The sequence below is a fragment of the Synchiropus splendidus genome, chromosome 1 (assembly GCF_027744825.2).
Source record: "Synchiropus splendidus isolate RoL2022-P1 chromosome 1, RoL_Sspl_1.0, whole genome shotgun sequence".
NCBI classification, from domain to species: Eukaryota; Metazoa; Chordata; class Actinopteri; order Syngnathiformes; family Callionymidae; genus Synchiropus; species Synchiropus splendidus.
The window spans coordinates 5,964,162-5,990,924 of record NC_071334.1 but is presented as its reverse complement, the minus strand read 5'-3'; the positions used below and the strand labels follow the sequence as shown (position 1 = coordinate 5,990,924).

Genomic DNA, 26,763 nt, shown 5'->3' with positions numbered 1-26,763 from the left:
AGCTTAGTCCAGTTACTGGCTACATGCTAGCTTAGTCCAGCTACTGGCCACATGCTAGCTTAGTCCAGCTACTGGACCATATGCTAGTTTAGTCCAGCTACTGGCTACATGCTAGTTTAGTCCAGCTACTGGCTACATGCTAGCTCAGTCCAGCCACTGGGCCATATGCTGGCTTAGTCCAGTTACTGGCTACATGCTAGCTTAGTCCAGCTACTGGCTACATGCTAGTTTAGTCCAGCTACTGACTACATGCTAGCTTAGTTCAGCTACTAGCTACATGCTAGCTTAGTCCAGCTACTGACTACATGCTAGCTTAGTCCAGTTACTGGCTACATGCTAGCTTAGTCCAGCTACTGGCTGCATGCTAGTTTAGTCCAGCTACTGGCTACATGCTAGCTTAGTCCAGCTACTGGCTACATGCTAACTTAGTCCAGCTACTGACTACATGCTAGCTTAGTTCAGCTACTAGCTACATGCTAGCTTAGTCCAGCTACTGACTACATGCTAGCTTAGTCCAGTTACTGGCTACATGCTAGCTTAGTCCAGCTACTGGCTGCATGCTAGTTTAGTCCAGCTACTGGCTACATGCTAGCTTAGTCCAGCTACTGGCTACATGCTAACTTAGTCCAGCTACTGACTACATGCTAGCTTAGTTCAGCTACTAGCTACATGCTAGCTTAGTCCAGCTACTGACTACATGCTAGCTTAGTCCAGCTACTGACTACATGCTAGCTTAGTCCAGTTACTGGCTACATGCTACTTTAGTCCAGCTACGGGCTACATGCTAGCTTAGTCCAGTTACTGGCTACATGCTAGCTCAGTCCAGCTACTGGGCCATATGCTAGCTTAGTCCAGCTACTGGCTACATGCTAGCTTAGTCCAGCTACTGGCTGAGCCACCATGTCAGTATGTGCAGAGAAAAAAAAAGTCTGTCACTAAAATATCTTATCTTTACGTGTGAAGAGAGTTTGAACACGTGTGCTCTGGCCTCTTGCTCTTACATGGCACAGCCAGCGGTGCCATTGGTCAGTATCCCACTGCGTCACCCTGATCTCATTATGTCCCTCGTACGGGAAAAACACAATTGGTGTCCTCAGGGGACCGAGCCAACGCTCTTGTTACACCCAGCTGCAGTTTACAGTAAAAACACTGCACCTTAACGTCATCACCTGGACCGATGTGGACAAACAACCCCAGAAGTGTGAGGCTGAAACAAAGCAAATCCAATGAACGGCCTGCTGTGGATCCATGGCATTGATTTCACTCAACCAGGGGGGGATTCAAATCTCTCTCTGAATTCATGAAATCCAATACAGCTACTATTTTCAAAGAAATCTCTGTCCACTTGAAGCGACTGGGAGCGGCGGGACCTTAAATCTGTCATACAGTAAATAGACATGCACTTATCAGAACACTCTAGTTTTGTATTTATTATTATTGGCTTTTTGTAATGTAGCATTTTTGCATTGTTTTTGTTACAATTCTGTATTCATTCTTTAAGTGTCTTTTTTTATCGAAATGTTTTCTTTTTTTCTCTCAGCAGCATTGAGCGTTTTACGTACAGACCACTAAGGGGCGCTCGCACACCACCATGCTACCATGTCACGTGTAGTTGACAAAAGTATAGATGTTTTCCACACTCCCAACTCTCATCACACCTGCTGGTGAACTGGAACTCACCTGGCAGAGGCACGGAGCAGTTGTGCAGGTGCAGGAAGAAGGGCTGAAAGGCATTATCTTTCCGCTCTCCTGGCTCATAAAGCCAATGGTCTCTGAGGAGAACATGTGGTCGGACCACCAGTTAGAGAAGCAGTAATTAAGCGAGGACATCTGTCCGGCCTCCGCTGTCTCGTCTCAGCCCTGTGATCTCCTCATCCTTGCCTTCCAGCCCAGCAGAACAGACGGAACATTACTGTGGAATTGGACGTTTCATTGACAAATAGGGACGTAAAGAGAGGCGTTCAGGAGCGTTTGATTCCCAGTGTAGTGTATATATATGTGAGTCGTAAAACACGGCTGATGCCCTGAGAGGAGAGTGACGGCCAGAGACAGAGTGTGGGGGCGCCACATCAGAAAGTATCTTCCTGCTTTAATTTAGGGGCTGACGGTCAACCTTGTTAGAGGTTATTCACTTAAAGATCTGTGTGTGTGTGTGCTCTCGCTGGAGTGGTCAGAATTGGTTACTGACATGGAGTCATGTTCTCCGCTTCAAAACAGTTGTTCATTTCTACTTCTGTTACACCAACAGTGACTGGAAGCTGCAAGGCTTCCTGTCCATTCACCAATTCATCTGTCTCTTTCACTTCTGGGAGAAAGCTGAGGTCCTCCCAGGCCTCGCCAGCCTGTCCTGGGTCTGCACCGGGCGTCCTCCCAGCAGGACACGCCCACAGTAGTGATGGGTCATGAAAACAGTATCCACTAGATGGCACTCTTGTTTGTTGTGCCATCTGGTGGCCTGTGAAAATCAGGACATTATGTCATGAAATTGACCCTTCAATACTGTATCACGAAGCCTCATTGACCCTTCTATACTGTGTCACGAAGCCTCATCTGCCCTTCCATACAGTGGCATGAAGCCTCATTGACCCTTCAATATTGTGTCATGAAGCCTCATTGACCCTTCAATATTGTGTCTTGAAGCCTCATTGACCCTTCAATACAGTGTCATGAAGCCTCATTGACCCTACTATACTGTGTCACGAAGCCTCATCTGCCCTTCCATACAGTGTCATGAAGCCTCATTGACCCTTCAATATTGTGTCTTGAAGCCTCATTGACCCTTCCGTATTGTGTCATGAAGCCTCATTGACCCTTGTATACTGTGTCACGAAGCCTCATCTGCCCTTCACTTGCCCACAGGCAGCCTATCAAGGTCCCCGGACCATCGCCACTGGCCTCTCCTGCTGTGTAGGAAAAGCAGTTCTACTTTGAGTCTCTTCTGGATGAGTGAACCCCTCACCTTATAAGGGAGGTCACTGATTTTGGCTGCTTGTATCGCTGACCTTGATCATCTGGTCACTACTCAAAGCTCATGACAGCAGGTAAAAAGTAGGAACGTAGATCGACTAGTAAAGAGTGTTGTCTTTTGGCTCAGCTCTTTCTTCATGGTAGATTCCTCTTGACTGCTGCACCCAACCATCTTTCTCTCACTTGTGAACACGATTCCCAGATGTTTGAGCTCCTCCACCAGGAGAAGGATCTCACCAACCCAGGCGAGACATCCCACCCATGTTTGACTGAGGTCTGTAGTCTCAGATTTAGAGGAGCTGAAGCTCTTCTCTCCAGACTGAAGGCCTCGGTCTGTGAGAGCCAGCTGCACCTGTGATCTGCTATCTTGTGATCTTTGGCAGCCAAACACAAGACTGATCGAAGATGACGCCGGTCCTAAAGGGTCACAACAGCCTGTCTTCTATGGTCCCAGAGCTCCTCCGCCAAGGAACACAGTTCTGCAAGTTAATCCAAGTCTGGTCCCTTCATTCTTTTTTTTCAACTGGGCAACCATTGAAACATCCACTTTTTTCTTCAGACATTGCCTCCCTCTCATCCTTCTCTTTCTTCATACACACAACCCTCTCACCGAAATGAATACCTTCAACTCATCTTAAATGTGAACATCGAGCCCTTCCCTGCCTCTCCTGCTTCTTTCATTCAGCCTTCTTTACCTCTTCTTCTTTCTATCCACTCCTCCTTCTTTAAGCGCCCTAACTTCTGTGCTACTGATTTTTCGCCCTCATGTACCTGATCTCCCCTCCATTTTCATTTTTTATTCACTTTCATGACCACTACCACTGAGTCAGTCGTTTATCAGTGATGGCTCATTCGTCCATCATCCCTTGTTTTCTTCTGTCCCTGTTGTGCTGCCTCAACCTTCAGTAACAGTGCTCTGACTTGTCAGGAGGGTTGGACTTAACCTCTGTGTGTGTGTGTGCGTGTGTGTGTACTTGTATAGATGTCCCTGTGGGGACTCATTCTTGGAAACACATCTACTTGTAGGACATTTTTTGCCGCTCCCCTCAAGTCCAAGCCTCTTTTGAGGATCAAAACGTCATTATAACTGGGTTTCAGACTGGTTCAGAGTCCTGGTTCAGGTGATCCATGTGTGTTGGATGGTTAGGTTTAGGTGGAGAGGCTGGGGAAAGGGTTATGACAATGAGAAACCTTACAATGTCCCCACAGGGGTAGCAATACAAATGTGTGTGTGTGTGTGCGTGTGCGTGTGCGTGTGCGTGTGCGTGTGTGTGTGTGTGTGTATGTGTGTACATGGCTTAGTGATACTTGTGGGGACCAATTCTTAGAAACACACCGACTTGTCAGGACATATTGCTTTGTGGGGACATTTTTGCTGGTCCCTACAAGTATAAGCCTCATTTTGAGGATTATATAAAACTCTCTAAATAAACAGTGTTTTATAATCATGTGTTGTACATTAAAATGACTTGAAAATCCTGCTGTCTTTTTTTTAAGAACAATTTTTTTTTTAAGAACACAATTTTCCAGTGCAGTACAGGGCATGAGGAGCGCGGTGCACTGGCCCTTTAAGAGTTAAGCAAACCTCCTGATGAGTGTGTTTCACATGTTGGGCTGAAGTGTCTTCAGTGGGGGTCCGGAGTAGCAAGGTGACCACACAGAGCCAGGATGAGCTTGGCGTCTGAGCATCTGGTCAGCAGCAGGTCTGCAGCCAAGAGGCACAAGAGCATCAGGAAGAATTCCAGGAGGATCCTCTCCGCATATGAGGATCACCAGCAGGGGTGAGTCCCGCCACTAAACTTCATCTCCCTCCCTCCCACGCCCCAAACAGCACATGATGTCCTCCACTTTCTATATATATATATATATATATATATATATATATATATATATATATATATATATATATATATATTCAAAACTGAGTGTGTTTTTATTCAGAAACATGTGGTAAGGACTGAGTAATATGAGATCTGAAATTCTGTAGGAGCTGATTTAAAATGTTTTCTAAAAATTCTTTATAAACGTGAGGAACACATTGTACAAAACCTACGGCAAATAAAAGTTCGTCTGAAAAGAATGTATATGATTGTGTATGATACAAGAAAGTAAAATGAATGTCCAATATTATGAGAAATAGGACATTTATTTCTCATTTTCATGCAATGACAGTCGACATGTCCACCGCGGGGTGATCCAGGCTGAAGGAAGGGTTTGCATGTTGTGCCTCAGGCCAGTTTAAAAGAGACTAGCAGGGCTGCATCCCCTTGCTGCTCATGAACCCAACCAATTCAGTGCATCTTTAGTCGGAGTTAGTGATGGGTGGATGAGGTTTCATGAAACACTCTCATGGTTTCCAGAGGCCACCAGATGGCACTGTCTGCTGTAAAATGTTTGGACTTCAACTAATTCAATGAAACCTAACATCATTCCCAAGAGCGCCAGCTAGTGGCCTCTGGAAATTAGGGCACTGTTTCATCCACCCTGCAATACTGTTTCATGATGCTTCATGTAATCGTCACTAAGTTGGAGCAGTTCCTGTTGATGCCATTGTCCATACGCCTCGGTTGCTGCCTACACAACTATTTCCCTGTCTGAATCTGATGTCATGTGGTGAGACAGTGTTGACAGATTGTCATCTATACTGGCCAACATATGCAGATAAATTGTTCTTTACCCAGCGACTGCCTGTTGTACAGAGTATTTCGAGAAAGAACTGTTGTGTTGAGTGAATTGAGATCCATCTATCCGACCCCCAGTGCTCAGTTTGGCTCTTGTGGGCAGCAGCTGGAGCAGAGAGCCTCAGGCTTTCCTCCCCTCAGACTCCTCCGTATCTCCTTCGCCAACGCAGAGACCTTCCTCCATCTTTATTTTTTCACGCTCACACGGTTAAAGGTGAAAGAGAAAATGACACATCAGCAGGCGACATAGGCAGAAAGTACAGCGTCTCCTCAGGATGAATGAGAGCCTCATCCCGTGGGCAGTGAGTGGGGGGGAAATGGCCCGTGACTGATGCCCTTTAAAACAGGCCTCGCTCTCTCACACGGCCACCATGATTTAACGCCAACACTTAACATCGCACCACGCTAAAACAACATAAACCCGTAGATTCAGACGTAACAGCTCGCATTTATCAATGGTTAATGTCCCGCACGGTTAATGGGGCATTCAGTGTTTTCAGAAAGGGCTGGTGCTGGTGCTGGTGGAGAGTCTTCAAGAGCAGTTTGGGACACCGGGAAATGGGGGGAGAATCGCAGTTTAGAAACGCAAAACCCACTTTTTTTTCTCCTCTGCTCCACTCTAACCAGTCTAGTTGCTCACCCTAACTTTTCAATTTTTGCCAAATCTCTGCTTCTTTGAGTCCGATTTGTGGGCAAACGATCGGACTTGGCTCTGATCTTTTTTTTTAAGGCGACAGAGGACGAGTGCAGCTGCGTTTTGAGCATTTTGCGGACTCTCTAGCCCCTAATTCAACGGCTCTTAGGGGCTCTTTTTGTCTTCTTCCAGTCCTGGTCCCATTCATTTTCAATGGGAGAAATTTCCCACTAATCCTGGAATTTCTTGGGAATGCTGGCACCTTGGTCCCAGACAGGTAATTGCAGGCGTCACACGATCGGGCCGCACGTTTTGGCTTTCACACCACGTCTCTACGACGAAAGTCGGAATAGACAGAGGCGAAGAACAATATCTGGTGAGGCTTCATGAGTCTCTGCTCTAAAATCTTTGTTATTGAACAGCTATTTCACTGAAACCTCACACCATTTTTGAATCAAGAGCGCCACCTTCTGAGCTCCATCAGCAACTGTCAGCTGCAAAAATGTGGCTCCATGACTGGCTCCTACAGAACACACACCATTTTAGTTTGGCAAACTCTTGCATGGGTTCACTTCAATCTCAGGCTACTCACCAAAAGACCAGTACCCATGAGCCTGTGCACGTCATCTGACCCGACTCACACCATGAAACAAGAACTCAGACAAAAAGGTTTGAACCAAGGCATCCGGGCGGGTAGTAGTCAAAGAAAACAGCTGACTGCCAAAGCCTTCTGGATAGAGGGCCGAACGTTTTCTTTGCCTTGATTCAATCCTTGACTGAGTGATGACCCGGATAACTGAGCTCACACACATTACCTTCTAAACACTCCATCACTGTCTCGCCGTTGTCTGCGCAGCTCCTCTGACAATGAAGACAAAGACGACGAGCGCGTGGAGAGCAATGATCCTGAGGAAATGTTCCAGAACATCCAGTACCAGAAAGAAATTATCGCCAACATCAGGACCAGGCCCTGGCCCATGAGACGCAAGCTGAAAGTTCTGAAGTAAGACTTGTCAAACGGCGGTTACGGGACTGTTGTTTTGATTATGTCTTGGGTTTGTGGCTGAATGTTTAGCAGCAGGGGAGTAGTACTCGTGGGGAAGGGTTAATGTGTATCATGGACTGGTTATGAACTACTGGTTACAAAATCTGCGACTGGACGGAATAGCATGAGAATGTGGATTGACAAAGTTTGATGGCCAGATGAGGTTTCACGAAACAGTATTGAAGGGTTGATGAGGTTTCATGAAACAAGGTCCTGATTTTCAGCTGTTAAATAAAATCTAAATCTATCATTTCTAAACCAAGAGCGCCATCTAGTGGCCTCTGAATATGAGGACACTGTTTCATCCACCCTGCAACACTGTTTCGTGATGCCTCATCTACCTGTCACAAACCAGTACAACCTGTGATGTAAGGCAAATCGGTCAAATAACGCACAGTGTGGTCTTCCAAACATCATCTGCAAACACCATTTTTAAATGCTCATGTCACACATAAGTCATTTTAAATAATGTTAGCATTTTCTAATATCAGCCACGTCTCAAACTAAACCTACAAGATGATGACATGTGATGTTCATGTCCTTGAAGAGACAGAGACCCACAAAAGAAACAACCTTTTCTTTACACAGACCAGGGCCAGTCACCTGCAGTCGTACACTCATGGACTGGGTTTCCTCGGTGGAGGTCGGCACTGCCCCAGTACCTGGTCTACTGACTAGTTCTGTCAGATCTGCCGGCCACTAGAGGATCAGATCCCATGACTGATCTGATAGAATGAGGTGCCCGTCACCGGAGACAAGCTCACACACCTGCTCTGAGTTCAGGTGGACTGGGCACGGACGACGGGACGTCCTTTGCTCTGCGGTTTCCCCACAAAGACACAAGGTCTGCCGCGGTGGGGAGGAGGGGCTTGTCAAGATGAAGACCCTCCTCAGAAGTGCTGAGTGGGTTTTAATGAATAACAGATTTTATGTGAGCCGCTGGTGATTACTGCAAATGTTTTATGAGCGTCATCATCGACCACATTCAAGGCTCTTCCATCTCCTTCCCCATCACTGCTCTCTGCTGGTGCGTCTCCATTCTTGTCCTCACGATCCCACATTCCATTGATGCCTCGGCCACCTGACAAGGGTCAGAACGGCAGTCCGTGTTCATGGAGGCTGTGTTGTTCAAAACCGTATGTTTTCATAGTCAGTGCTGTGAGAACATGAAGTTACACAACAGAACAGCAGTACATGCAGAAATGGACAGTTTATTGATAGAAATTGAAGGATGCCCTTGTATCTTTTCTCATTTTTCACAATCTCTCCTTACAAGACACTTGTCAAACACAAGACGCTGATGTTTCTGGCCTCAGATCTAGGTCTGTCCAGGCGGCGACAATAGATTTCAGCCGTACAGATGAGGACAAGTCAGTTTTGCACAGCTCACTAGTTTACTGTTTTTTCCACAAGGAGAACATAATTCAACATTTTCAAAATACATTTGCAGCAACAAAAATAAGCAGCAATAACAGTTATATTTGTACATCAAAACAATTTACATTTCACTCACACACGCTGCCCACGTGCTATTGACCGGTTCGATATTAGATTCAGGAAACTAACTGACTCATTACCTGAACCAAACATACAGTCATTCACAAACAACATACTTTTACTTTGACAGGATCAGAAGCGTTTATACCTCATTTTAACTGCTTACGTGTCAAACAAATAAGAACGATACTGGTCAGCTTACTGAGCTGCACATGCGTCACTCATATTAATCGTCATTAATGCGTCATTAATAATCCTGGTTTTTCTCCCAAACGGAAAATGATAAATTATGTCTGGTGTTGCTTTTATTTATATAAAATGCTTCGGTGCCTCGGTTTTCAAACGTCTCAGAATTCGAACAAAAATTTGGGGATTTTTTTGCTTCAGATTTTGAACGAAAACCCAGAACTCGAACACCCCTGAAAAAAGCCGGAAAAAACATGATGTGCACGGACCGACCACCTGACTCACGAGCCGCTTTGTTATTGTGTATAACGCAGCCTCTGTATGCAGACGTGTCCCGTTAGCTACATTTACTGACTGTTTTGTTTCTTCATATTGAGGTGTAAAACCTTTCCTGTCTCCGCACTGGACCGTGGTAGAGTGTCACAGGGGAGGTGCTGGAGTGCTCACTCCAGGGTTTGATGTCCTGTTGTGGGCTGGAGCTGGGACAGGGATGAGGTCAGTCTGGGACAGAGCGTGACTTGGTTTATGACTTTGTCACAGCCAAACTGCACAGAAGCGCACATTCAGAGCTGGACACGCACCGGGCACCTCTTCACTTCTGGAGAGACCTCACTCACTCGGCAACCCCTCCCACATGCAGCGGCCACACACATAGAGGAACAGCCACCTGCAGCAGACGCTCTACATTCACTCCTACAAAAGACTATTTTAAGGCTTGGAACGCATTATTTCTTTTTCCATTAATGGTAATGGGAAAAATCTTTTCAGATTTCGAACAAATCGCTTGGCCGTCGAACGGCCGTCTGGAACGGACTGTGGTTGAGAACCGAGGCACCACTGTATATACTTTTAAGGAGACTGTGTTTCTTTGGCTCTTGTTTTGCCAGACACGCCCGGGAAATCGTGCTCAAGTATGAAGGTCGGCTGACCAGAACCAGAGGCTACCAGACGGCCGGAGCAGACGTAGGTGCCCAGTCTTCCACCGGCATTTCCAGCTGGATTGACTTATGTCTACAATGTTCTCTGTCTAAATAAGTTATTCTCAGTTAAAGTTTTGTTTAAATGAGACAACTTAAGTCTCTGTTTTAAGAGTGATTTTGTTTTACATGACTGATGCACGTCCGTTCAGGGAAGACGATGACAGATTCAGACTCTGCACATGAGCTTAAATAAATACTTTCATGAAACAATTCCTTCTCACTTCAGGTCAGGTGGTGGATCACCATCTCATTTTAAGCCGGTATTAAAGCGTGAGAAGCGAAACTCGCTCACTCACAGCTAGACATGACCCTGACCAATTGGAACAGAGTAGGTGGGATAAAAAAAAATAGACAAACACTCTCATTTGCCTTGAGGAGAATTCCATTTACATGAGATTAAATTAAAATTAATTAAATTAAATTAAATTCGACTGCCTTCAGTCTTCCCACAATGGGGAAATGTTGGCTGTTACAGCCACAAACATTACATTAAAGCAAACAGTAAACAGCAAGACACTGTAAGAACAACGAAAAAATAGCATCATCAAACAAAAAAAATGAAATATACTTAATTCTAAATAAATAAAATAAACAAATGGAGGACAGCAATGCGCAGAAATGGCCAAGATTAAAAATTTTAATTATAAATATTATTTTAAAATGCTGCTGAAATGAGCTAAACTTGAAATATAAATCTACTATGATCTTGAAGAGGTAAATGCCAGTGATGGGTGGATGAGGTTTCATGAAACAGTGTCCTGATTTTGAGAGACCACCAGATGGCGCTGTCTGCTGTAAAATGTTTGGACTAATTCACTGAAACCTCACATCATTTCTAAACCAAGAGCGCCATCTTGTGGCCTCTAAAAATGAGGACACCGTTTCATCCACCCTGCCCATCACTACTACACACCATTGTAAAAAGTACCTGTTCTGTACTGAACTGATCCACAGATTACTGCTGCCGTGTTCCTTCTTCATGCCATTCTCTGAGGAGGAAATGTCCTGTTTCTCTAAATGGATAAAAGCAGTTTACGTTGTTTCAAAATGGCTCTTATATCCTGTAGTACTGGAGTGTGGGGGTCCCACACCGGTGGATTCTCAGCTTTACCAAAACCTGGTACCTGATCTTACATTCGGATTCTCAGAGAAGAGGGGCGTGATTCTATAAAGTGTGTTTTTGTTTTTGCTTTAATATTACTCAGGACAAATGCACAAATACCTCCAGTTAAAGTACCACATCTTCAGTGACAGCAACAACAGAGCGAACCATGGTAGAGAAGTTACTGTAGCGCGCGTGTCTGCTGAGCCGAGCTGCTTCCGTTGCACTGCGGTGACCTGATCTGAAGATCTGAGCCAGAACCATAAAGCATGCTGGCTTCTCTGTGTGGAGGCAGCTGAGTTTGGGCTTTAACAAAAGCTGCGGCTTCTTCTGTCCACTCAAGATCTTTGTCTGTTTTATGTGTCCGCCACACACGCACACACACACACACACAGATTTATGTCCCGATGTGAGGCTCAGTTTAATTACAATGTTGGCTGCTCAGGCCTCATTAGAATAAATTGACTTTTCACGATCAGCATGTATTATGAATTAGAAATTCTATTCGCTCCATCGTCACATGACTGGTACAGCATCAGTAGGAGTCATGTGACTGATGTGTGCCGCTCCTAAATGAAAAAAAGGAGCGTCTGAGAGGCAGAACACAAATGCTTTGTGTTGTCCGAGCGCTACACGGACTCAAAGGTGCAATTCTCCTCTGCAGCTGCTGAAGAAAGTGTCGCGGCTGCTGTACAACATCATGGTCATCTTCATTCCCTGGGAAGTGAGGATCAAGAAAATTGAGAGTGAGTTCTGTTCCACACTGAAGAAGTAATGATGTGAACAGGTAAAGCGGCGGTGGTTATGGTGCAGCTTTAATGTAACACACACTTCCAGCAGTGTGCGAACTATACTACGGCCTACAGGGGGCGCTCAAAACTGCAGCATCTGCTCTTTAAACAGATGCTTCCTTACCTTCGAACAGAAGTGACCACACCAGCCTTGTCGTATCAGTGTCCTTTGATGTTGGTCCAGACGCCCATGATCAGTCCAAGTTTTCTATTGTTGACAAATATTCAGGTGTTTCGGGTCTTCCTGATACTTTTCTCTCCATGAGGTCACTTTGGGTCTGGAGTGGCATCCTACTTCATCTTCCTCCGCTGGTTGTTTGGGATTAACATTGTTCTCACCATCATGACTGGAGCCTTCATCGTTCTTCCAGAGGTCAGAACACACACACACACACACACACACACACACACACACACACACACACACACACACACACACACACACACACACACACACACCCACACACCCACCAAATTTAAGAAGGAAAATGGATCTTTTTCATACATAAGCCGCGGGTGCACCGTTGCTGTCTGCGCCACAGAAAATGCATGAGGATCACTTCTGGCGATCCTCTAGTACTAGTTTTGAAAACGGGGTCCAGTGTCGAGACTGACTCATGAAACAATCTTGCCAATGTTCTGAACTCCAGTCATGAACTCCTCACATCTTATTTACATTTAAAATGTTCAGAAAGCGCTGTTTTCACCCTCCAGTAGATCGTCTGTGTTAGCAGAGCTGCAGTCACACGGGCGAAAACAGCGCAATTTGAGCGCTTTAAAGGTAAATAAAACGCCTGTGATGTCATTGGTTTGATGTGACGAGGCTCAATATATTTGCCAGCAAAGATTATGCGCATTAGACTGTATAAACTGGGGATGCTCCGAGAGACAGGGAGAGCACTCAGCTGAAGAAGCTGTCTTCAACCTCTTTCATGAAAGTTCTCACTCTGGACGGTTGCAAACGTTTCAGATTCAGGTGGTGGACCGCGAACGCTGCATCTGACACACAGAAGACTGCAGCGGATTCGGCCGTGGTTGATTCCGTCTTAAAACGACACCTGAGAAAGGCTGCTCATCTGGCGCGGTGAAATTAATGATTATTTCTTGGGCAATATGCTTCGCGTTCTGAACGTCACGCTCAGACCGGCGAGTGTCGCGAGTGACCGCTGGTTCCTGCAGTTTCATTTTCATGATCACCAGAAAACTCTCTGTGCTCCGTCAAGTGCTGGTGTTTTAAATATCGTATTGAATTCATGGCGTTGACGCCTTTTAACGTGCATGTGCTGCAGGATGCAAACTTGACATGGCAGACTGAAAAAAGCTTTTGCATTAGACACGCCGTTGCCAAGCGAGTGGCGAGTCGGCAGGGAGGAGCGGACGCATCACAAACCGCGGGCGGTGCCTCATCAGAACGGTTGCTGTCACATGTCATCGGATTTTGTGACCGTCAATGACAGGCAGTGGTCGGCATTCACAGATCACGAGTTCAGCCTTTCATAATCGGTGGCCGATTGATTGGAATATCCCTGTAAAAATCAATATATTAGCCGCATCGTTTTATAAGCCGCAGGGGTCAGACCGCGAGAAAAAAGCTGCGGCTTATAGTCCGGAAAATACGGTAATCTTTATGGTCTTAAACATCATTGTTTCTTGTAATAGCTCAGTTTTCAAGCACACATTTTTAGGCAGCTGTTTTCTAGCTTGTAACTGACCAGCAGACATCCTTGCCTGGTCACCATTGGTGGTGGTACCTGGTTCCATTACACATGAAAAACACGTAGAAACCCTTGGCCCATAACCCGCTGGGCAGCACGAAAGCTACCTGGCCGCTTGTCCAGCTCCTTACTTAAATATCTTGGACTCTCAGGGGTGAGTCAAGCTTGAGAACAGCTGATGCTGAGCGTTCACTGTCTTGCAAATACAGAGAACTATACAAGTAATGTATCTGAGAATTGAGATAAACATTCATTCAATCATAACCCATATTGTGCTGATAAACTCCTGAGCTTCCCACAGTCCCCCCTGCTCATGTGGGTATCAGGGGAGGTGCCTTTCTTAAGTACTCTAATAAGGGCATAAACCACAAGGTGTGGAACTCACAGACATTGATTAAATAATAAAGAGCTTTAGGGAGCCTTCAATAAAGAGTGAATAGAAAGGACAGAGGAAGGAACCGACTCCATCAGTTATCCATCACTAGGGTCCACACCTCTGTCAGTTACCCTGACTCGGCGCAGCTAGCTTTATAGCTTTATACAGAGCCCATTCAAAAACACGTCTCCCACTTTAACACATTTACAAGTCATCCTCCTTCTTCTGCCATTTCCCATCAGCGGTCGCCACAGAAAAGTGGCTTCTTGCAGCAACTTGATCACCTTTCAAACTTTGCACATCCGTGAACCTCAGCAGTAGCGCAGCCTTCCTCTTCTCCTTTAACCTGCGACTTCCATTCCAACGTTCTCCTTCCAACTCTGTCTCTCCTCTCCATGAGACCATCTGGCTGCAGAGTTTCCAAACTTTAGTATCTATTTCTATAGTTGAGAAAACCTGGACACAGAGGTGAATGATTCCAAAGTAACAAATAAAGGCTTGAGAAACACTCAAAGTTGAAGATCCATGTCTTAGTACAGCAATGGATTCCAAGGCAACTCAAATGTGTCTTTGTATGTGTGTACCAGCTACTGGCCGGAGCTCCGTTCGGAACCACCAGAAGCAAAACCATTCCCAAAGAGCAGCTGGCGTCTGCCCAGGACCTGGACACCATTTGGTCTCTGGGGGTGAGTGAGCACCGTCCCTGCAGTAGCAACGCAGAGGCCAGTGTCAGTGTAACCCAGTGGACTTTATAGTCCCTTCACGCTCCAATGCTTTCACCTCTTCTGCAACACCCGAGGTTGTGAATCACACTAATTCTGGTGTCAAACATCACTTGCCTTCACAGGGCTACCTGCAATACTCCGTGCTCTTCTATGGCTACTATGGCAGAGTGAGGAAGATTGGCAGCGCCGGCTACCGCCTGCCGCTCGCTTACTTCCTGGTGGGAATGGCTGTCTTCGCCTACAGTTTCATCATCCTCTTGAGAAAGTAACTTCACATTCTTGCCGTTTACATGTATTCGATGAGTCTGACTGAGTGGGTACAAAAGTCTAACCGTACTACCGAACCGGAACAACCCATCATCACTCCCATGCTCCCATATGACGCTGGGAAAGTGGACTTCAGCGTCCTATACTGAACCAAAAGACTTCAGCGTTGCATGTTGATGCACTGGCATTTGAATAGACTCAAAGAACATCAGAGAGGCCCCTAATGTGGCTTTACTCCTAAGTGACGGTACTGATATTGGTACAGTGACATGTCATTTCCTGCTGCAAATCTGTGATAGTTACCAACTATGGAGAAGTTCTTGAAAAGAAAAAATGATAAAGAAAGTGATGGCGCCCCCAACAGTAAAACCTGTTCACCTGTTGGAGCAGTTTTTTTTTTTCTTTTTTTTTTACTTATCTTCTTTAGAGTTTATCCATGAAATAGAAAACATTTTATGATACGGAGATGTTAATTTATTGTATTTATTTTATTCAGAACTTTATTCATGATGTGCAGTTTTTCCATTTTTTTAGAGCGTTTGCATCAAGGGTATGTATTTTTCCTTCTTCTTTTCTTTGGTACATTTGAAGAACATGACTTGCACCTGCTTCTGCTGCTGGTTGGACTTTTCCATAACAAATATCTTTGCGGACCCATTTGTTCTGGAATAGATGGGCCCCAAGATCAAAAAGTTGAAGAACCCATGATGTCAGACACACGTCACTGACAAGAAACAGACATTTTCCCACCGCAGGCGTCAGAAGATGGACTCCATTTGAGACCTAATTCACTCCTTTAATTTCAAACATGGCAAACATCCAGACGTTTGGATTAAAACTGTCTTAATTTTGAGTTAGAGTTGAGAAAAATAAAGTTGCTTCTATGTAATGACAGGTTAGGTTTAGTTAAGGTTAAGTTGAACAGACCTTTCTAGCAACTGAAAATTACAAACCTCTACAAAATGGTGTGGGAACTTGCTTCAGACCTTGACTCCAACACGACCTGGCGTGACGTTATCTTCCGTCTGTAATGTCACTCAATGAAGCATTGTGTTTGCCTGAACATGGAAGTGTTCCGGGCGGAATGCAAAACTCCAGAAGTTTTGTACAACAAATTATGCTAACACTTCACATTTAGCTGGTAATAAGATATTTACATGCTTATTTACTCTTTTGTTTTGTTGAACTTCCGATGACCATTCCTGGGTGAAATGTAGTAACAAGATGCTCATTGGTACGTCATAATGATTATTCACCTATTACAGATTAATACGTATGTGAATAAGAAGTGTATTTATTCCTTAATCTAAGGTGAAGGCGAAACTATACTTCAATTAATTGGGGGGGAAAAGGTTAAGAGTTGAGTATCGGGGAAATGTGATACAGCCAATCGCTCAATTCTTACAATCCACCCACAGCTCAGTGGATGGACGAGTGATGGAGATGCTCTCGCTGTTCCCAGAGAGTCACATTTCCCCATTGTGGGAAGATCAAAGGCAATCTCAATCTAATAATGCAGGAATATTTTCTTCTGTGTCTTCTGTCCATGGATATGTGCTTCTACAGAGTGGCTCACAATGTCTGACACACACTGGAGGCAAGAGTTCTTTCAGAAGTTCCCTTCTCTGCAGGATGGCCAAGAATTCCCGCCTGAGCTTGGCGAGCGCCTCCGATGAGAACTTCACCTTCTGCTGGAGGATATTCTGTGCATGGGACTACCTGATCGGAAACCCAGAGGCTGCTGAAAGTAAAGGAGCCGCCATTGTCAACAACATCAGGGTCAGACTCACAACACTCTCATTATTATTATTACCATTTTTCATGCATTTGTGAAACGTTTCTGGCCGCAGGAAGCCATCGTTGAGGAGCAGGAGAAGAAGAAGGACACAAGCCTGTGAGTCTTGGTGACCTCTCCTCTCAGCCTGGCCTCTGCATCACCTCCTCATCCTCATCGTGTCGCTCAGCACGACATGCAGTTGCTGCAGTTTTGATCAGTTCCCTTGTTCTTAAATACATCCACCGCTCTTTCTCCTCAACATTTCCAACACAAAACGTCTTTCTTTCAGATTTAAAATTAGATTTACATGACTTTGTGACACTGCCTTGAGAAAAAAAAAAAAAAGAAAATGCTACAAACTAAAATGTGTGTCTGCAGTTAGAAAATATGAGCAGCATGTGGTGACAAATAAACAAATAAAATAATATAAATGGATCAGACAGACAGAAATTTTACATGAAATTAAAAAGATCTGTAGCCTTGAGATAACAACAACAAGTAGTGTAATTGTGCGTCACATGACAGCTCAGAAACCCGAATTATTGAGTTAGTGCGGCTAAGTTTGGACTTTTAAAATGCTTGTAAACAGCTTAGTCCGACTACTGGAGTGGAATTTGAAGTAAACAAACTGCTCCTCAGATGTGAAGACAGTCCAGTAACATTACATTACCTTCGGGAAGTGTAACTGTGTGTGTGATGTCCTCATTCTTTGTCAATGTTGCGGCGAATATAAGACGAACCTGTCACTCATGACAACACTGATCTGCAGATGTGGAGATTTGTCTTCAGCCATGAGGCGTTTTGATCTTTAGTTCGCACAAGAAGATTAGAGGACGTGACTTGTAAAGGTGAAGACATCAGCTCCATGTTAGCGACCGTTAGCATGGTTGCAAAGATAGACAAAGCTCACTCCATTCTCTGTATGTTTATTCAAGGAAGCTTGTTGAGGACAATGACAGCTCCATGACGCCATTGATCCATCGCACCAAAGCGCTGATTCTGGTTCTCTGTAGTGAAACTAGTTCATCACCAGTCTAATATACCATTCTGAAACGGCTCCTCGCTACCTGTCAGCTTCCATTGCTCTGCCTCTACGGTCATAGGAACCAGAAGAGCTCACAGCGCCACCCCTTGTCACGGAGGTGAACTACTCATAGTTCTATTGTCCCTCCACTGCATGTAAACCAGGAGACCGTGACACAATCAGACTCTAACTCGAGCTGTTGCCTTAGTCGGGCTACGCCCTGCATGTAAGCGCAGTCACGAGTTACCATCTGTTTCTACTGCAGCTGCTCTCCAGACCTGCTGTCTCTGACACATCATCCCACCTGTCTCTTGGCTGATGTTCTCCTCCCACAGTTTCATCATCCGTCCTGGTTCTATTATCAATAAAGAGTCCACTCAAATGAGACTTAACAGCAGAGCTTTGGTTTAAACTGTCACGTTAGCCACAGCTGGAGCTCAAACTAACACCGGCTTCATGAATTCTGCGGATGTATCTCAACATCCTTGGCTTGTTTGTGTGTCCTCAGCGCGGTGCTGATAAGTCTCCGGATCTTAGCCAACATCCTGGTGCTGCTGTCGCTGGCCGGCAGCATCTACATCATCTACTTTGTGGTGGAGCGCTCGCAGAAACTGGAGCAGGAGAAGCCGGAGCTGACGCTGTGGGAGAAAAACGAGGTAGAGGAGCAGACCTTCCTCGTCCGTCCTTTCATCTGATTCGATTTGTCCACCATACGGAGCACTTTCAGGAGATCAGTGAAGGTGGAGACACTGGTCCCAGGGGAGAGTCACTGTCAGGGACACTTGTGTTGGTCAGGATCGTGAGGACTGAGATGAAGTATGTCGTTGTTATGTGAGTGTGTGTGTGTTTGATTGTTTGTTTATACTGCCTCGTGGGGACCTTATGTCTTCGTGGGGACCTTTTGCCGGTCCCCACTGGTCCAAGCCTCAATTTGAGGATGAAGACTTCAAAATAACTGGGTCATTATAAATGAGTTTCAGTTCAGTTCAGAGTCCTGGTTCAGGTGAGCCATGTGTGTTGGGTGGTTAGGTTTAGGGGGAGAGGCTGGGGAAAGGGTTATGGCAATGAGAAACCTCACAATGTCCCCACAGGGGGAGCAATACAAACGTGTGTGTGTTTATTCCAGGTGAGCGTGGTGGTCTCTCTAATCACAATGATAGCGCCCTCTGCCTTTGAGCTGGTGGCTCAGCTGGAGATGTATCACCCCCGGACCTCCCTGAGGTTCCAGCTGGCCAGGTACTCCCACTTATATATGAAGACATCAAACAGGCAAATCCCACGGTGAACTGTGCGCCTCCTTCCTCAGAGTTCTGGTCTTATACCTGGGGAACCTGTACAGCCTCATCATCGCTCTGCTGGACAAAGTCAACAGCATGAGTTCTCCTGTGAGTACGATGCTGCGGGGCAGCGACCAGACTGGGGTCAGTCACTGTCCCTCCGGTGATGGTCATTTAAACACGATCCCTTATGAACAGTGCCATGTAATAAAGCTTTATTATGATGGAATTATCATCCAGTTCATTGCTCTCTATTTTTTGATATTCTTTGTTTCAGATTCCACCAAGTCACGGTAACTGGACCGGGTCCACGGCACCCATGGCCACCGTCTCCCAGGTCCCGTTCACGGTGGGCTCCGACCTGCCTGTCCCTCATCACAACAGCAGTGTCGCCCCCACTGTGTCGGAGGTCGGCAGCAGGACCATGACAGTGTCCGTGTCCAACCACACCGGGCTGTTTGAGAACATTCGCTCGCAGCAGGACCAGTGCTGGGAGACCTACGTCGGACAGGTGCGGATAACAGTCATGAAAGACAGTGAACGCTTCTGCACCATGTGACATGCTTGTTTTCACCTGTAGAGGGCAGTGTTGTGAGCCAGTGGCTTTCGCTTGTTAAACGCCTTTGAACCATAATTTCTGGATTTTACACACCTACTTTTTCCTTGCGGTCTGAACTTATTCAGTGACGTGGCTAATATCTGGATGTTTCCAGGCTAATGAGCCTCATGCTTCAAAATATTGAGCCTGGTCACATCAAACCCATGACATCACAGGTGTTTTATTGACCTTAAAGCGCTCAAAACACGCTGTTTTCACCCACGCATCCGTAGCTCCGCCCACAGAGCTGATCTCCTGGAGGAGCGGAGACGAGAAGCAGCAGCTGAGACCAGCTGTGGTGTCGGAACTTGGGACACATTTTGAGCGCTTTAATGTCAATAACAGATGTGAGGAGTTGATGATTCCAGTTCACGTTGCGTGACGAAAATCCTTCCAGATCATGGTTTAAAAATAAATTCAGTCAGGGATGAGAAAAGACCCTGTTTTTTTTATAAAATAACTGCTTTTTTTTTACCACAAAAATACACATTGTCATGGCAACAGTAAACAATCACAAAAAATCTTTCACTTTTTTGCACCAAATCTATCATGAAACCTTTTAAAAAAACAATCAGGCAAAAATGTGAGCTACTTTATGGTGTTGTATCTCAATGATATCAACGTAACTCACTGAAATTGTTCCTCATAACTTGGAAAATTTACCAGTAGTTTTTGTTAAACTTATAATGACATGATGATCTGTGCTCTGATAATGTATTATTATGGCATCGATTCAGTTTTGAGTTCTTGTTATTTTATCCCATGATGAACCAAAACTTTCTATTAACTCTTGTTCTATTAACTTAAAATATTCTGCTAAATTAGTTCCTCCAAATGTTGGTGACTGAAAACCAGGTCCTCATAACTCTGGCTCTAAGTCTGAACAATAGCAAAGATCATAAGGTCATCAGGTAGGGATCAATGAGCTGAGCTCGTTCCTCTTGCAGGAGATGCTGAAGCTGTCCATCATCGACATGATCTTCACAGTAGCAAGCATCTTGCTGATCGACTTCATCCGAGGCTTGGTGGTCCGCTACCTGAGCGACTGCTGCTGCTGGGACCTGGAGAGCAAGTTTGTGAGTGGTGGTCTTCTGTGGGTCACAGGTTCCCCAAGCCTTCAGCACGGTGTCACAGAAGAAAACCCAGGCAGGGAGCACCTCTCTGGGTTTATTTTCTGCCTGCTGTAATGGTGTGATGAATGGTTGGATCTGCAGTTTCACTCCAAATGTTTTGCCTCTCTGTATCTGAATCTGCATGTCACTGTGTGGAAAGTCACTGACCAAACTGTTGTCTCTCCTAGCCTGAGTATGGAGAGTTCAAAATAGCAGAGAACGTCTTGCACCTGATTTACAACCAAGGGATGATCTGGTGAGTTCAACTCAAGGATCCTAAAGTGTGTGGTATGTTGCAACAAAGAGACAAAATGACCAGGTGTTTTGCTCTTAAAAAACAAAGGACACGTGTGGGAGTCCGGAACGTTGGAGGTGGACTCCAGTAATGAGATTGATGAAGAGGCTTGACTCGGGAGGGTGATGATGATAGGTTAGGGAGGCAGTCTTGTGTGGACATTGACAATTTATTCAAGTGTTTAGCAAGAGACAAAAAAAGTTGAAATGCTTCCATTGTGTTACCAGCCCACAGGTCATTGTAGAAGTGAAGTAAAAAGCAGCATGATCTTGCTGTATAATATGCATCTTCACAACTGGAGGAGATGGAGCTCAGGTTTCTAACAGTTGCTCTGTGAGAATAACGGAAGATGTAAGTCACAGTCCCGGCTCCTGACCTCCAGACCCGTCGCCCTCTGACCGCTCCACTGCTTGCTGAGTGTCATCCCCGCTTGAGTGCGTGTGTGCTGACCCGTCTGCCTGTCCTGCAGGATGGGGGCCTTTTTCTCCCCATGTCTGCCTGCCTTTAATGTGCTGAAGCTGATTGGGCTGATGTACCTGAGGAGCTGGGCCGTTCTCACCTGCAATGTTCCTCACCAGCAGGTGTTCCGAGCATCCAGGTATGACACACCAGTGATGGGCAGATGAGGCTTCATGACACAGTACTGAAGGGTGGATGAGGCTTCATGAAACGGTGTCCTGATTTTCAGAGGCCACCAGATGGCGCTGTCTGCTGTGAAATGTTTGGACTTGAACAACTCATTCAGTGAAACCTTGCATCATGTCAAAACCAAGAGCGCCATCTAGTGGCCTCTGGAAAAATGTTTTGTTGACCTGGTGATACTGTTTCACGATGCCTCATCGACCTGAGAACTGTTCACTCATCACATGAGTTGGTTTGCTAGAATATTTTCTTTTTCACCAAAGAGAACGCTTCAGCCATTTTTGTAGTCGCTGTTGCTCTGCTGTTTCATCTGCAATATTTGTGCACTTTAACTGAAAAAAATGCATTATTGGTGCCTTTTAAACTGACTTTCCTTTATGACATTTGCGTTTCTTGTCTATTTCAATGCGTCTTTTTTGCCCTTATATCACAACCTTTTTGAGTAACAGTAATCTAACGTGTTACCATTTCACACAAAGTAATTCAGTTAAAGTTACTTATCTAAGTCACCGTGCGTTACTATTGTTGCCGTTGTCTGGAAGCGAAAACACAGCCACTACTTTGAATTAGTGTCTGCTACAGATGACAGTATTAACCCTGCAGAAATCATAGGTTAAAGCCAGTGAAATAAAGTAGCCTCGCAAACGTGTCGAAAGTGCGGACGCAAAAAAAACACTTTTTCACATTTTTTTACTTTTATAGATAATTTTTTTTCTTTGGTGCAGGAAGAAACGGTGCTGATGTGACGTACTGATGTTGCATTTTCTCTCGAAAGTCAGAAATAAAAGCGCTCAAAATGCGCTGTTTTCGCCCGCGTGTAACTTAGTTACTTTTGAATTCAAGTAATCAGTAAAGTAACTCTTTACTCGTTACTTTTTGAAGGAGTAATCAGTAGTGGAATGACTTTTTCAAAGTATCTCTGTTGAGCATTGCATGTGGTTGGAGGCACATTATATTGAACCAGTCATGAACAAAGGCGTGTTAAATCCTAGGGCTCTGATGCAGGCGATGAGGCTCCTCAGCAACCTCAGTGTAGTGGTTATTTGTCGGCCCACCAAGAGGACGACGTCTGATGCGACGGCTGCCGACAGTGTGATGGTGGAGAGCCGCTGTCGTGACTTACATGAAAGCTTGAACTCAGAGGAGAGCGGCAGGCGCTCGCGTGAGAGCCGCTCCATTCCTGCTCTGAGCTCTCACAGATTTATGGAGAGAAACAGTTATTGCCTTCCTGAGTCATTATCAGTCACTTTCAGACCTGCTGGAGCACACACTCATCGCACATGAGAAGACACTTCACTGCAAACTCTCTATCCTTGTGGGGACCTCTCACACTCAACCTAAAAGACATGGCTCACCTTAACCAGGACTCTGAACCAAACTGAAACCCACTTATATTGACCCCCTAATGTTGACGTTTTCATCCTTAAAAACTGAGGCTTGTCCCCCACAAAAATGTCCCCACATGTAGGTGTGTTTCCAAGAATGAGTTCCCACAAGGACATCTATTCAAGTACACACTCACACATATAAATGTACTCGTCATTCTCCATTTCTCTTCATAAACTCTCCAGAGGAGACTGTGATAGAGGTTAGCAGTGAACGCATCCAGTTACATGGTTGGTGAGCACAGACTCAGCCAAATGGAATGACATAAATCGAAGAACGGATTTCAATGCAGTTCAAAGGTAACGTTGACAACGGAACAAGGAGGAGATGCTGACACTTGGACAGTGTCCTGAATCTAGAGCCTCCCCTCATGTGAGGTGGTGAAACGCTCACTACTGTCCATGGTATTTGAATTGGTTTATATTTTTAAATATAATGATAAATGTGGGACCAAAATGTTGGGTGAAAAAAACAACAAGTGTTTGTAATTCATGAAATGATCAATTGATATGTCTTGCTCTGTTTGCTTTTCCTCCTCTTATATCTCCTCCGGTGCAGATCCAATAATTTCTATCTGGCCATGTTGCTCTTCATGCTGTTCCTGTGCATGCTGCCCACCATCTTCGCCATCGTCCGCTACAGACCCTCCCAGCACTGTGGGCCATTCAGGTGTGGCACCCGCACCTTTCCGGACCCCCACATCTATAATGCTGCAGCAGCTCCAGACCTGGAATTAAAAATGTGGCTCCACGTGTCTTGCAGTGGTCAGGAGAAGATCTATGACATCATCTCTGAGACGGTGGCCGCAGACTTCCCCCTCTGGTTTAGTAAGGTCATGAGTTACATCACAAGTCCTGTTGTGGTGCTGCCGGCCCTCCTGCTGCTCTTGTAAGACACACACACACTAGTACCTCACACACAGATGCACATGAATCCAGGGCGTCATGTTCGTCTGTCCACATTTGTCTCCTCCTCTCAGCATGCTGATCTACTACCTCCAGGCCATCGCAAGATCCCTGAAATTCACAAACAACCAGCTGAGGATGCAGCTCCAGACAGTGAGTGACCGCCAACGTACCTGTGTAGTCACCGTAGTTGACTGGACGCTGAGGCCATGTGTGTCTTTGGCTTCCCCTGCAGGAGCGCACTGAAGATAAGAAGAAGGTCTTCCAGTTGGCTGCAGGTACTGTATGATGACGCACTTCACAAATACGCTGCAGAACAGTGTCAAGTACTGTAAGGTTAGGGACAGACGCCACTAGAACTCAGTCAGCCATAGCCACAATAACATTTAATTCTGTTGAGTCTGTCAACATAGTCAGTGTCTGAGCTGAGGAAAAAGAAAATGAAAAAATCTCTGTCTCTGTCTCTCTCTCTCTGTCTCTCTCTCTCTGTCTATATATATATATATATATATAATATAATACATATATATTATTTCTTTATTTATTCAAAGGAATAAATGTTGTTACTGTCGCTTCAAATGAAATTAATCTATCTATCCAAGTGTCCATCCATCCATCCATCCTCACGGGATACAACAACAGTTTTCGCAAACACTGACATCTGCTGGCCTACTCCGTCATAGTCACGGCCTTGGGCCGGTAAATTAAATAAAATACATTGTTGATTGTAATCATTATTCTGATAATATAAAAATAATAATAAAAACACAAGTATATTATAGGGTAAAAAAAGCTAAATTAAAAAATAAAGTACAAAATGCATTCACTTTGAATTTTATGTTCAGTTTCTTTTATCGTTAAATATGAATATGAATAGCTATTTCTAGAAAAGGAAAAACAAACTTCATCCATGAATAAAGCAGGCGTGAATAGTTGTTTCCTTGAGTTTTCTCACGCTTCCCATTTTTCCCGCTCACACCCTCAGCCCGTCTGCAGGGTCCGGAGTCGGATGTGAACCAGAATTCAGAGCAGCAGGAGAGTGACATCACCAGTCAGGAGGTGTCCTTCAACTCCCCCTCTCCACAGAGAAACGGCAGCGTGGCCAACTTCCAGTCTCCAGGGCCGCGCACCAACAGCATTCACACCATCTCCCAGTCAGCATCCCAGGCCGAGCTGAACCGGTGTGGCGTGGCTGGTCCTTCCAGAAGTCCCATCAGGTCCCTCCTGCCCAAACAAAGGCTAGAGCAGATCCCCAGCAGGTGAGCACACATCTCCATCCCACAACATCCAACGCCATCATGTCTCTGAGTGTTTATTCCACACAGACCACCAGTGTTTCTGGGAGGAGCCAGTGGCTCCAGCAGGTCCAGGTCCTACCACCACCTGGCCTTCACCCCCTCAGCCGTACACTCGGACCCCCTCTACAGGAGGACCCCGCGCCCCCTACACGCAGCTGAAAATGTGGCGCAGGGCTACAGAGGTCGTCGAGGTCACGCCACCCGCTACGTTATTCTCAATGAGCAGGAGCCCAGGAGGAAGCTGCTGCGCTCTGCCACGCGGATCCCCCGCCACTATCTGATGGAGGAACCCGCCCAGATCGTGGAGCTGTACCCCTGCAGCGTGAAGCGCTACGCTGCCCGCGCGCCGCACCTCTACAGAGAAAACCTCTCCCAGGAGCACCTGAGTGGGGAGGGAACCGGCCGTCAGACACGCTTGGCCCTCAGAAACACCCACCGGCCGCATTCCCTCTCCGACCTGCACCAGCCAGCACACTTCTACATCGGAGAGCGTGAAAGTCACCTGCCGCCAGTCACGGACAGAAGCCAAGCCAGAGCGCAATATGGAGCCCACGGCCAGGAGGAAGCTGAAGAGCTGAACCCGAGGTTGCAGGCGGAGCCACACGGTCCACGAACCCGACGCCTCTTCCACTCCTCAGCAAGACCCGGCCAGAACCAGCCGGTTCGAAGCAAACACTCCGAGTCCTGTGTGAGGTCCAAGTCCAGACAGAAGATGGAGCCGCCGCTGACAGAGTCTGACTCCGCCTCTCTGGCCTCCAGCAGCGACCAGCAGAACAGCAGCACGGACCAGTACATCCAAGTCATCCACAACAAGGAGCGACATCTCAACCCCGAGTCCCGACAAATCATGGTCAAGAAGAAATCGGTGACGACTTTTGACTTGAAGGAGTCAAGAGATTTGGTCTGTTCCAACGTATGACACACACGGGTTCAACCCGCCGACGATGTTTAGAAGACATTATATTCCCAACACCCTCATCTGATGAAAGACAAGTTTGACTAACTTAAACTTGATGTCATTAAAATTACAGAGATCAATTTAGTTATTGGTCGAGTTATGACTGACATCATCGGCAGAACTTGTTGACGCCCTTTTTGAGGACGCATAACGTATGTAAAAAAAATAAATAAAAAAATAAATAAACGTCATAAATCACATGAAATTGTGTGGGAACTTGAGACGTTTGGCTCCTGCAAGTGTTTGAGTGACGTCATCTGCTGTCTGTGATGTCACTCAAGGGAGTAGAACATGGCAGCATTTTAACTTGCAGTGCCGGGACAAATCATAATTTTTACATGAGAAATTTTTTTACTGATAACAAAACTATAATATCACAGTCTTAATTTTAATATAGAAAAGTATAGAATAGTATACAAATATATATATATATATATATATATATATATATATATATATATATATATATATATATATATATATATATTCAATCTAATTTCAATATAATATCTATATATATTTGTA

The 26,763-nt window shown here is 45.4% G+C and overlaps 1 protein-coding gene across 1 annotated transcript; it reads left to right on the top strand.

Moving 5' to 3' along the window:
* The first annotated feature begins 4,623 nt into the window (after positions 1 to 4,623).
* On the top strand, positions 4,624 to 26,336 carry LOC128747501 (transmembrane channel-like protein 3). The gene is made up of 22 exons (XM_053845428.1): positions 4,624 to 4,748; positions 7,139 to 7,285; positions 9,898 to 9,973; positions 11,757 to 11,838; positions 12,150 to 12,256; positions 14,562 to 14,660; positions 14,822 to 14,964; positions 16,598 to 16,745; positions 16,817 to 16,860; positions 18,276 to 18,423; positions 18,894 to 19,003; positions 19,074 to 19,152; positions 19,322 to 19,555; positions 20,590 to 20,718; positions 20,943 to 21,010; positions 21,519 to 21,647; positions 23,636 to 23,746; positions 23,840 to 23,965; positions 24,057 to 24,135; positions 24,218 to 24,260; positions 24,968 to 25,241; positions 25,308 to 26,336. The coding sequence occupies exons 1-22, from the start codon at positions 4,636 to 4,638 to the stop codon at positions 26,197 to 26,199; spliced, it is 3,381 nt and encodes a 1,126-aa protein (XP_053701403.1). The 5' UTR covers positions 4,624 to 4,635; the 3' UTR covers positions 26,200 to 26,336.
* Positions 26,337 to 26,763: the final 427 nt, after the last annotated feature.